At 52.3% G+C, this 12,013-nt stretch overlaps 1 protein-coding gene across 1 annotated transcript; it reads right to left on the bottom strand.

The window, feature by feature from the left end:
• Window positions 1-3,487: 3,487 nt before the first annotated feature.
• On the bottom strand, window positions 3,488-4,198 carry GP9 (glycoprotein IX platelet). Its single transcript, XM_004702509.2, has 2 exons — window positions 4,117-4,198; window positions 3,488-4,028 (listed from the first exon to the last, which is right to left on the bottom strand). Exon 2 carries the CDS (start codon window positions 4,019-4,021, stop codon window positions 3,488-3,490), a length of 534 nt encoding a protein of 177 aa, XP_004702566.1. The 5' UTR covers window positions 4,022-4,028; window positions 4,117-4,198.
• Between the last annotated feature and the right edge of the window lie 7,815 nt (window positions 4,199-12,013).

The following is a 12,013-nucleotide window of genomic DNA, read 5'->3' as shown; positions in this document are numbered from 1 at the left end:
CCTATCATTATATATAAATATATTTACATATGTACATTGTCTGCTACCTTAATACTTATCATATAAATATATGTGCACAGATCTATTTCCCTATCATTATATGTAAATATATTTACATATGTACATTGTCTGCTACCTTAATACTTATCATATAAATATATGTGCATAGATCTAGTTCCCTATCATTATATGTAAATATATTTACATACATACATTGTCTGCTACCTTAATACTTACCATATAAATATATGTGCATATATCTATTTCCCTATTGTTATGTATGAACGTATTTACATATGTATGTGCCTGCATTTAGACCTCTGTAAAAGGGAAGGCCTGTTCTAGAGCGGTGGCTTCGCTCCGTGCCCTGTGATGCTGCATCAGTCAGTAGCTGTGCATGTGGCATTGTAACAGACTACCCCAGAACATCGTGCCTTGAATAGGACAGATGTCTGCTGCTTTCTCACAGCAGTCCTGCAGCAGGGGTAATCCCAGAGGGCAGGAAGGGGGGCTCCATGAGGTGCTCCAAGGGTGCTGGCTGATGCTGGTGGTGCGCTATCCCTGACGAAGCATCCATTTCTGAGCCCCAGGCCACGGTTTCAATTATCCTCAAGGAAAGGGGCACGGACGTGGCTTTGCCTCGAAGGAGATGGCTTAGGAGCTACCCAATCACTCTTACGCATCCCCATCCCAGTGGCCTGAACGCTCTCTCAGCTCTTAGCAGCAAAAGCGTGGGGAGAGCCTCTAGCTGGGTATCGCTTGTCCAGCTGAAACGTGGTGGTGGTGGTGGGGCCTAAGGGTTGTGGTCTACAAATACAAGGGGCGGAGGAGGATAGGACTCCTGGAGCCCAAAGTAGATGGCATTGTTCAGACTCCTGGTCTCCTGGGAAGAGTGGAGGGCCACTTTCTCTCATCTCTTCCTACCCACCACTGCCCTACCATGGATGGTCCGAGTGCACTTAACAGAGCGTGTGAGTATACAGAGGTTAAACCCGGTTCTCCTAACAGCCACATCCCCCCCGGGGATCCCGGGAGCTTCTTCAGGGGGACTACCAATGAGCTTTGCTCCCTGGGGTCAGGCCGGGCCTAGTGTCCCCAGGGGGAGGGCCTGGTCATTGATGCATGCAGCTGCTTGCTCAGAATGGACAAGGCCCGCGGCTGGCTCCTCTCTTTTAGAGATAGAAGGGAAATGCATTCTCACCTAGTTTGACATATCAGCCTCAAAGGCTAAGGGGCCCCTGCTCCAAGCCATAAGAGCTTCAGTCGCTTCACAGGCATGCAAAAGCTGGTCAGCGAATAAGGCAACCAAAGACAAGTCGATGCCCCGGGGTGTGAGTGTTGGCCAAGATGATTGACTGCACCACGTGCTAGCAGAACAGACCGATCTGCCTCGGAAGAAGCCCAGCCAGGATGCTCCTCAGAAGTGATGCGTGGAGGACTTTCTCTCGTGTACTTTGTACAGGTGAGCAGGAGGAGGACATCAGACTTGGGACAGGAGGGTGGTGGTGGAGCAAGACCTTGACCGTGATGGATTGATAAGGTGGTTGCCCCCATTGTGAGCTGGAGCCAACCCAAGGGCACTTAGCGACCACCAGAAGCTGTGGTGAAAGAAATTTGGTTGTTAAAGGGAGCCCCACGAGGCCCCTCTGAAGCAGTCGCACCAGATGACCACGCAGGCCAGGCGAGAGTAGGGTGGGTCCTAACCGCCTTCCGTCTGCATGCTGTGTTATCGAAAGAGCAGCATAAACCGGACACAAATGCAGCTACCAGCCTGAGGACACCCAGGGCCGATGGTCTGGAGCCGAGGGAGACACCGAAGAGCTTTCCCTTAGAGTCAGCACCCCGAATATGGGCTGTTGGTCTCCCATAATGCATTTCTGTCCTTTAAAGGCAGCCTTTGTGGTGTTTGTAGTCACAGCCACACCAGACTCCAAAGACCGTCTGGAGCCACTGGTCAGACGCTGAGCGTGAGCAGTTAACTGTGGTTTCAGTAAACCACAGAATCGGCCAGTGGTTGTCATACCCTCGCCACCCGGAGCCCTTCTCCATGCGCAGGTGGATCCTGATGACGCCTTGGGGGGGTGAGGGTGAGGATGGCCTTGGGGCTGTTGGGGGAGCTCGAAGCAACAATAGAACGGTGTTTTGGCTACGAGGGGGCCGTGCTGGTGGTGCTAGGGTGACTGGCCCGTCGGGAGTGGGGGGAGGGGTCTGATGGTGGCTCCTTCAGTGGCGCTTGCTGGGATGGTGGTGATGGAGGGATGTCGGTGACAGTGGAGGTGATGGTGATGAGGAGGGGGCTTTAATAGATACGGGGACCTGGAGCAGTCACAGGGGTGGGCATCTTGGTCATGGTGGGAGGTGCTTTCCGCGTGACTGGAGCTGGGGTCGATGGCAGGGGCCTGCGGTGTGCACGTGGCCATGTGGTGGTGGCCTTGCTGGGGGGAGTGATTGACAGGCCTTGCATAGGAGGCTTGAGAGGATGCTGAGTTCAATGACCAAGGTTTCCCCGGGCTCGCAGACCTCAGGACACCCACCTCCCTTCTTGTTCTTCATCAAGAGAGTTACAGCCCCCAGGGGGAGAGGAGGAAGAGAAAGAGAGTTTGAGGAAGAGAAACGAAGAAAGCAGAAGAGGAGGCAGGGTGGGACTTGGGCAGGATGAAGTCTTAGAAGCTATGGTCAGTGTCCCCTATTTCCTCCAGGGCTTTCAGCGCGACCCGCTCTGACTCCTATGGCGTTGTGAGGGCAGCCTTGTGTGGAGCTTACAGAGGGACTGCGCGTTTCCATGACAGTAGCTGGGGCTGCCCCGAGGGGAGCGGGCGCTGGGAAACAGGAAGGCTGAGAGCCAGCGCCTCTAGCTCCTGGCAGGTCAGCAGACGGACTTGGAATCCCCAGCGATTGTGGAATGGCAGATTGGCATGATGGAGTTCTTACCTCTAACGACAACAGGAATCCAGATTTACAGAGGGAGGTCATGAGGGTTGCAGATGGTCAGCACATGTAGCGACTAATCGAAAGGTTGGCAGTTCGAGTCTACCTACCCATTGTCATGGAGTCATTTCTGACACAGAGGGACCCTCGGGGACAGAGTAGAACTGCCCCTCTGGGTTTCTGAAGCTGTACATCTTTATGGGAGCCGACAGCCTCATCTTTCCCTCATGGGACAGCCGGTGGGTTTGAACTGCTAACCTTGCAGTTAGCAGCCCCACACGTGTCCCACTACACCCCTAGGGTCCTGAGTACCGAGAGTACCTTGGTGATTTATTTCCAAAAAGTCCCAAAGAAAAGCCCGGTGGTCCGTATCTGAGCAGCCGGTGGAAACCCTATGGAGCAGCTGGACTCTGATGCAGAGGGGCCCCCGTGACTTGAAGTGGGGCCGACAGACCCGTGTGCCAAGAGGAAGAACGTCTCGCAGTTTAGATAAGGCAGCAGAGCAGCTGGTTTATTTGGGGCCACTGGGGGCTGTGGCCTCAGGGTGACAGGGCCAGGCTCAGTGCTGGGGCCCTGCAGTCATGCACAGCAGGCCAGCCAGGAGTGCCAGGCTTAGTACGGCCATGACCACCAGTGCCACGTCCCACCAGATGCTGGGGGGCGCCCAGGAGGCCTGCAGCTGCCAGCCGCAGTTGCCCAGTTCATAGCCAGTCAGCTGGCCAAGCGGGCGGTCGGCCACTGGGCCGGGGCTGGCGCAGCGAACAAGGTGCAGGTCCTCAGGTGCGTGGTCCTCCAGCCAGAGGCGCAGGTAGGTGAGGCTGCAGTCACAGTGCCAGGGGTTGTGTGCCACACTGAGTGTCTGCAACTGGAGCATGTGGTCAAAGGCACCTGGGGGCACCTTGTGCAGGCTGTTGTTGGCCAACAGGAGGTGGCGGGTGTGAGCAGGCAGTGTGGGCAGCACCGTCAGCTCCTGGCCCGTGCAGTCCACCCACAGCCCCATGGTCTCCAGGGGCTGGCAGGTGCAGGGCTTGGGACAGTCCCTGACGGCCTCCACCATGGCCCCGAGCAGGAGCAGGGTCCCCCAGGTGGGCATCTGAAAGCTGTCGGAGGGCAAAATGGTGTGAAGGAGGGCCCAGTCCCTACCCTGAGAGCCACAGGCACTGAGCCCGGGGACCAGGGGCCACTTACTGTGCTTCTTGGTCTCACTTCTACTTCTGTAAAGTGGCGTGGGGTGTGCCCGGCTTGGGCACAGTGCGTGGGCTCTGGCTGAAGGTGGAAGGTGGGTGTGGTGGTTAGTCAGCGGGGAAGAACTGGAGGATGATGATGAGGATGGGAAACGGGGCAGGGGGTGGGAGAGTGGTAGGGCTCAGAGGGTGGGGGGGGGGCGGACAGGAGGGATGCGTGTGGGGAGGTAACTGGAGCAAGTTCTGGGGAAGAACTTGGCCCCTAGCAGAGACTCTGCCCCTCCCGAGAGGGGCGATAACCTAGTAAGCCCCAGGCCTGAACCCAGAACAGGACAGGCCTTGGAGCGGGCACCCCTTCCCTAAGGTAAGTCCAGTGCCTGGCCTGGACTAGGTTTCCAAGGACAATTTCAAGAAGGCATAAACAAACGCTGCTGGAGTCAAGGCATTGGCATCTCCCCCTGAACACCGCACCCCACCCAGCCTTGTCATCGAGGGGGATCAAGTTAGGGACGGAGCCTGAGAGGTCCCACCCCCTCTCTCAGGTCTTGTATCCCCACCCACCTGAGGGGAAGGGGCAGGCAGTGCTAGCGAGGGAAGGCAGAGAGGTGCTTACCTGTGAAGGTCCGGACTCTGTCTGTGGCCTGATGAGCGCGCGTGGGGCGGCTCCGATGATGGAGAGAGGAAGGAAGCGGCGGAAGTGCCTGCCTTATCCTCGGCACGGCCCCGGAGGGCCTATCTCCAGAGGCAGGAGACACCCGCGGCGGTGGCTCAGAGAACAGAACCACAGGCTCACGTGGTTTGGTTGAAGGGTGTCCCCCGCAGCTGTCACAGCACCGTCGTCCTGTGACGTGACGGGGTTCATACAGGGCCCTGGCCTGGCCCAAGGAAACAGGGAGAGCTTCTGGGAGGGGGGCCCCTGAGACGAGCAGCCTGACTCCCTGGCCCACGTCTCACTTGTGCTCATCTGTCAAATGGGAGCACTCATGCCTTCCCTGTTTGCCCCACAGAGGGCTGGGCTGGGCTGGGCAGCTCCCCAGGCTAATCGAGGCGGAGAATCCCATGCAGGACAGTGAGTGAATTCTCAAATCTCATCTGTTCTGAATAGGTCCAGAGAACATCTTCAGGGGCCATGATGTCTGAGTACCTAACATTTCTGGTCCCTCTTCTGAACAGAGGCGTGGGCCGGAGCGCAGGGCTTCCGTGTCAGGCATTCCTTTCTAGCTCGGCTTTCCAACCACGGTGCCCTTTGTCCTTTGCTTCTCTAAGACCTCTGCTCGGGAGAGTCACGTTAGTGTTCTCCTGAGGGTAGTGATAGCCCCCTTGTAAAATCGTATGTTTTTAATTTTCTTTCTTTCTTTTAATCATTTTATTGGGGGCTTGTACAACTCTTATCACAATCCATCCATCCATCCATCCATGGCTCAAGCACATTTGTACATTTGTTGCCATTGTCAGTCTCAAAACAGATGGATGGACACAGTGGCCGCCCCAGGGGCAGTGTGTTTAAAGCACTCCTCGGGCCCTTTGACAGCCCCTGTTTGATCACTGTGACGTCAGGTGCTGGGACCACATCTTAACAAAAAGCCGTTTGGACGACGGGGAAATGTCAGAACTAATAAGAGCAATGGCTGAAAATGATGGACACAAGTAATGTCCTCACACGGCCCCTGTGGTACTGCTGACGTGGTAACGTGTTGTTACACGTGTTGCCGTGGTTGGTGCTGTGGCGGGTTCGGGCCTGTCCTGTCGGCTCTGACTCGCAGCAGCTCGTTCACACAGCGGAAGGAAACACTGCCTGGTCCTGGACCAGCTTCCCCGTGGCTGTGCAGTTTGGGTTCCCTGCGGCGGCCACTGTGTCCATCCATCTGGTTGAGGGTCTTCCTCTCTTTCGCTGACCAAGTCTTCTTGCATGACTTTACCAACCACGATGTCCTCCTCGGGGCACTGGTCTCAAGCATTTGCTGTGATGGACAAGCAATACCACTAGACAGGCCCTCTGCCCTGGTTGGGTCAGGTCATGGCCCTGCTCAGTGGCGCCTCACCTGGTGGTGCCGCTGTGCTGGGTTCAGTTTTCCTTCCTGGCCCTAAATGCCTCTGAGCAGCTCCAGACTGTGGGTCCTGGATCCTCTTTGTGTGTTTGGCCTCTTAACCAACATTGGCCCTGTTCACAGAGGGTGACCCCAGGACACATGGGCATCCTTGCTCACTGGCACCCCTGCCTCAGGGTCCTGCTCGGGGCTCCCACTCCGAGGGGCTCTGTCCATTGATGTTGCTAGAACTCGGTGCATTGTCATGGTGGCAAAACCAGTCCCCCCACCTGCCACAAACCAGGCCTTTTTTTGTCACACACTGTTATGCAATCTTTCCAGAACCTCTAAATAGAAAGCTTGATGAACAGCCTGACCTGGTGGAAGGTTGACATTTCTGTCTGTCAGGAAGTTGACGGACGCCCAGAACGAGGTTTGTCATCGATTGACATTTCACCTTTTTTGAATCTAGAACCCCCCTTACACCCTTGAGATTTTATCATAGCGCTATCCTTGTAAGCCGTGTTCAACATCACAACAGTTCCGGTGGCATTTTTCCTGAGCTGGAAATAAAATTTCACAGCCGCACACTCTTCTCTTCTCTTAAATCGGCCATCATAAAAAATGATGTTCTAGCGAAATTGCTTTTATGAAAAAATCCACTGTGATCAGAGAAAACCTTCCTAGGTGACGCCATGGTGCACTAACTCAGAGCGAGTGTTCAAGGCGTGCGTAGCAGGAAAAATGCACACTACAAAAGCTCCGCTCTGCCCGTGCGACTCCAGGGTTTTTGGGGTATCCCCTCATATGTCTAAAACAACCACTTTCCCCCCTAACTTTTACCATTTTGTTATCAAGACTGTACAGCACAGCAAAACAAATACCAATGCAATCGTTTTGATGTGTAATATGGTGACTGTGGTAGTTATGTAATCTGTGGTCAACTTGAGATTATTAAGAGTGAAGAGGTGGCGTTTAGTCTGTCAATCAAGTTGCAGCTTGATGTCCTCATTTGGAGGCGCTAAGCAGATCAATAACTTGCTGGAGGCGGGACACATACTCCCTGCGAGACATTGCTGCTGACAAGACACATGGAGCTATGCTAGAGTCCTGGAGCTGGAGGAGCCACGCGGAGACCCCTGCCAGTGTTGAGATGTTTCCACTGCCACTGGATCCACTAGACTTTCCACCCACTGGCCTGTGATCTTCCTGCATTCAGTGTCATTGCATGTGTTGCGTGAATCTGAAGAGGAATTTATAGATTGGTATTGGACATATGGGCTAATATTGGACTTACGGATTTGATCTGGACTGGGTTGGTATGTTTTCTCAATATACAATTGCTCTTTTATATAAAACTGTTTCCTATACACATACGAGTGTCTCTGGATTTGTTTCTGTGGTCAATCCAGACTAACACAGTGACATTGATGACATTATTTGAACTGTGCAACATTCTTACCCTCCATTTCTTTTTCCTTTTTTTGCTTGAAGCCATGTGGAATTTATTTATTTATTATTAATTGGCATTTGGTACATATACCATCATTCCACATTTCAGTCACATCAAGTAGAATTTATAATTGCTATCACAGTTTCCAAGCATTCTTTTTTACATGGACTCCTTGGCATCATCTCCCTTTTGCGCCACCTCCACCATGTACCGCCCTCCCTCCGAGACCCTTACTCTGCTCGCTGTCCCTCTAGTTCATTGATCCTGGGTTTCATAGACTGAAAAACAGTGTGGGAGTCTGCACGTCCCTCAGCCCATGGCCTGCGCCGTCCGCTGTCTTTAAGCTTCCCACTCCCGGATGTTCCCTGGCCTATTGTCCTGCCTGAGTTTGGCCTTTGTGATGATTGGTGCTCGGTGGCAGGCAGCCGCCATGCTCATTGGACACCTCCGCCAGGCATCCAAGTACACCTCATTTGCATGTAGACCGTCCAAGTGCACCTCATTTGCATGCGGACCTGTTTGAGGACTGATGCCTGCCATTTCTTCCATATTGTAGCTGCATGATTATTGGATACTACCCGTTACACTTTATTAGCATATGATGTAATGTTACCCGCCCACCATTGGGTATTTAAGCCTCTGCCTTCTGCTCAATAAACGAGGCTTGATCAGACTCCTGTCTTGCCTCCATTTCTCACGTCTCTTGCCTCTCTTCATTCCCAGTCCCTTTTTCAGGTATCCACGTTGTTTGATGACCTGCGGGACGGTTCAAAACAGAAACGCATATAACAGCTTCAAGAGGGTGGTCCCACTGACCTAACACCTCTGAGATACACTCTACTGTGAACAAACAAAACTAAAGAAAACAGTACAAACAAAAAATACAGAAAAATGTGGAAACCAGATCAGGTGCAGCATGCAGTGTAGCGGGGATTTACAGACACAGTTTTAACTGTTTAGGTCAGCTTAATGCCTTTGCTCTTCTATACCGCTCTCTCCCAAGCTCTCGGTTTAGTGACCGCTTTCCTCCCATCCCTCGGTGGCAGAGAGGGGGTTCTCTGGAGGCTCATTACCTCTGCCATTCCACAGATGAGTCTTGGGCCCCCACTGCCGTCCATCACCTCATGCACACCGGATTCTCATGATTGTGGCTCCGAGACTGGGGTTCTATGGATTCCACTCCTCAGTGACCGTGCTGGCGTGCTCCTCGATGGGGCCCGAGTTGACATCTCACGCGGAGTCACCTCCATTCCTGAGCTGCTCCTGTGCTCACTGCCCTCTAGGGTTGTTGTCCATTTTATCCCAGATGGGTAGTTCTTACAAGAACATAATGTTCAATGCAGACCTGTCTTACATTTTTTTATTAACCCAAACTGTTGTTCCGTTAACCTAAACTATTGTTCAGTTTTAAGATGACTTCAGGAGGCATTTTTGGTTTAAGGTTGACAGCTTATCTTGAGATGATAGTTTCATGGGTTCAACCAGCCTCCCTGAGTCCATGATTTGAAATTTGTTTTTGTAGTTTCCCCCTTTTGATCAGGATTCTTCTACAGAATCTTTGATGGACGTGTTCTGTAGTGGCAGCCAGGTACCATCTAGTTTTTCCCATCTCATGATGACAAAGGAGGCAGCTAGCTAGTTGGTCATGGAGGAGATTAGGCACACATTCCCTCTCCTGTTCCTGTCCCTGACTCTTTCTTCCTCTATTGCTCTCGGAGAAAAGATACCAATTGTGCCTTGCATGGTCGCTTTCAAGCTTTTAAGACCCCAGGCAGGAAACAAGGAACTGGAAGGTGGAACAGTGACATACACTAAACAGGTTACTAGGCCCATTAACTGGGACATCCTTAACACCATGCCGCTAAAGCTCTGAACCAAAAGAGGCAGATCCCAGGAGGTGTCTGATTGTCTAGAAGCAGCCTCAGCAGCTACTTTTATTTATTTTTTAATGTATCTATAATATTTACCAATTCAGCTTTTCACAGGTGTACAATGTATTGACACCGATTACAATCCCACCTTTAGCTGATGCAGCTGCCTTATCACTGTGAGCCTTTCTTTTCTTCCTCCCTGCCGCCCCTGGTGGCCAACAAGACACTCTGGTCTCCACACACGTTGCCTTTTCTTCTCATTTTCTATCAGGGAGAAAGAGGAGGTTTCCACTCCCATAAACCGTCCCAGGCTCAGGCGCCCACAGGGGCAGTTCCACCCTGCCACGAGGGTCCCTGTGAGTCCTCGCTGAACCCACAGCAGTGAGTTTGGTTGGGTCGTCGTATAAGTGAGGTCATGCAACATTTGTCTTTTCGTGAGGATCTCGTTTCACTCAGCACCACGTCTTCAAGCTCGGCCCGTGCTGCGGCATGCATTTGGGCTTCATTTCTCCTCTGGGCCGAGTAGCGAGCCGGTCGCTTTTCTGGTCCAGGAGGGTGTGGCGGCCTCAGAAGGCCTGTACTGCGTCCCTTGAGTTGGATTCAACTCAGAGGCAGTGGGTTTTGCTTTTCTTGTTCTCTGGAAAGTAATGGTTTCTTGGAAATATTTTTAAAATCATTTTATTGGGGACTCATACAACTCTCATCACAATCCATACACACATCAATTATATAAAGCACATCTGTACATTCGTTACCCTCCTCATTCTCAAAACATTTGCTTTCCACATAAGCCCCTGGCATCAGCTCCTCAGTTTTCCACCTCCTTCCCTGCTCCGCTCCCCTCTCCCTCATCAACCCTTGATAACGTATAAATTATTATTTTGTCATATCTTACACTGTCCAACGTCTCCCTTCACCCATTTTTCTGTGTCCGTACCCCAGGGAGGACGTTATATGTAGATCCTTGTAATCGGTTCTGGGAAAATATTTTTATTTGTTGGTGGTAAGAGAAATACATGTAGAAGCAAATATTACATGCAATTCCACTGCCAGTGGCAAAAACAAACAAAAAGCAATCCCTTTTGAGATACGTAAAACCTGAGAAAGCTGGAAACTGTGTATCAGGAACCTGTCAGAGACAGAAAGCTCAGGTTCCCCAAAAACAAGTGCTAGAAAAGGGGCCAAACTGCATCCTGCCCAGGGCAGCAAGCGTGGGAGACGGAGGCAAACGCAAACACGCAGTAGCCCGTTGAGCTCCCGATGTGCTGTGTGTGGATAGAGAAGGGGATTTATTTATTTCGAGAAAATGGCTCCCACGACTATGGAGGTGGACGAGTCTCGCATCTGTCGGCAGGTGGCAGACTGGTGACCCCTGCGGGCTCATGGGATTGTCCAAAATCTGCGAGTCAGGTGGTAGGCTTCTGCCAGCTTACATCTAAATTTTTAAGACCATGCGAAGAGTGTGGGGGAGGGGGAGAAGACGGAGGGAGGGAGAGAAAGGAGTGAGGAAGAGAGAGAAAGAGATGAAGGCTGTGGTTGGCAGAATTTCTAGGAATGTCTTGGAATGCCCCAGTCCCTGGAATCTGAGTGATGGGAAGTGACTCCTGTGTTGAGTAATAGTCAGCATTCGTGGACACCAGTCAATCACGTCATAGTAGACAGTTGCTTCTGTGGTGTTATATTACAAGGTCGACGGCCGTCCACAGAACGGGCCATCCCATCCCCTCGTTTGTGAAGTGACCTCTGCTGAGGTTACCCCTTGGGGAAAACATTCACACGATCTCTCCACATTTCGGGGACTCGCTCCTTGAGGGCTTCGATCCACCTACCTCCCACCCCTCCCCGCCACCAATATCCCGGGGGTGTCCCTTTCTTGGCCACGGTTCACTCATTGGTACACAATTTCACATTTAGCCATGTCTCCTTCCAAGAACAAATGAGCTTCCTGTGTCCCCCTGGGAGGCTTTCCCTTCACCACTGCCCTTCCGGGAGGGCCCTTTGAGGAAGGGCCACAGTCCCTGCAGACGATGCCTGCCTGTGACGCAAACACCTTTAGGAAACCGGCCACGCGTTTCCCCTTCAGCCGATCCAAGGAACACCCAGGGAGGCCCCAGGTGCAGCTCGAGGGAGGACATTATTGTGACAGGAATGGGAATCCTGGACGCTGGGGCCACTTCCTCACCCAGCTTACTTGTGCTCAGGCTTGAATCTTGTGTATCCCATTTTCAATTAAAACATTAAAAACAAATCATTTTCTGGGGGGGCTTTTATAACATTCCACCCACCAACTGCATCAAGCATATGTGGCGATAGGTTGCCATCACCCTTTTCTAAACATTGATCCCATTTCGATTTAACGAGGGCAGTCCCCAGGCCACGATGGGCGGCTTCAGTGAACGCACGGCTCCTTCACAGGCCATGATTGAGCATCCAGTCTCTGAAGGCCCACTAACAAGCTGCTCGCCGTGACCTTGAGGAGGTCAGGGATTCTGTCCTTAGCTGCTGGATCTCGGACGTCAATGCCCGGCGGAAAGTAGGTGGTTAATAAAT

Source organism: Echinops telfairi, unplaced genomic scaffold, assembly GCF_000313985.2.
Source record: "Echinops telfairi isolate 266 unplaced genomic scaffold, ASM31398v2 ScPeMD7_31;HRSCAF=116, whole genome shotgun sequence".
Lineage (NCBI taxonomy): Eukaryota > Metazoa > Chordata > Mammalia > Afrosoricida > Tenrecidae > Echinops > Echinops telfairi.
This window is presented reverse-complemented; position numbering and strand designations above follow the sequence as displayed.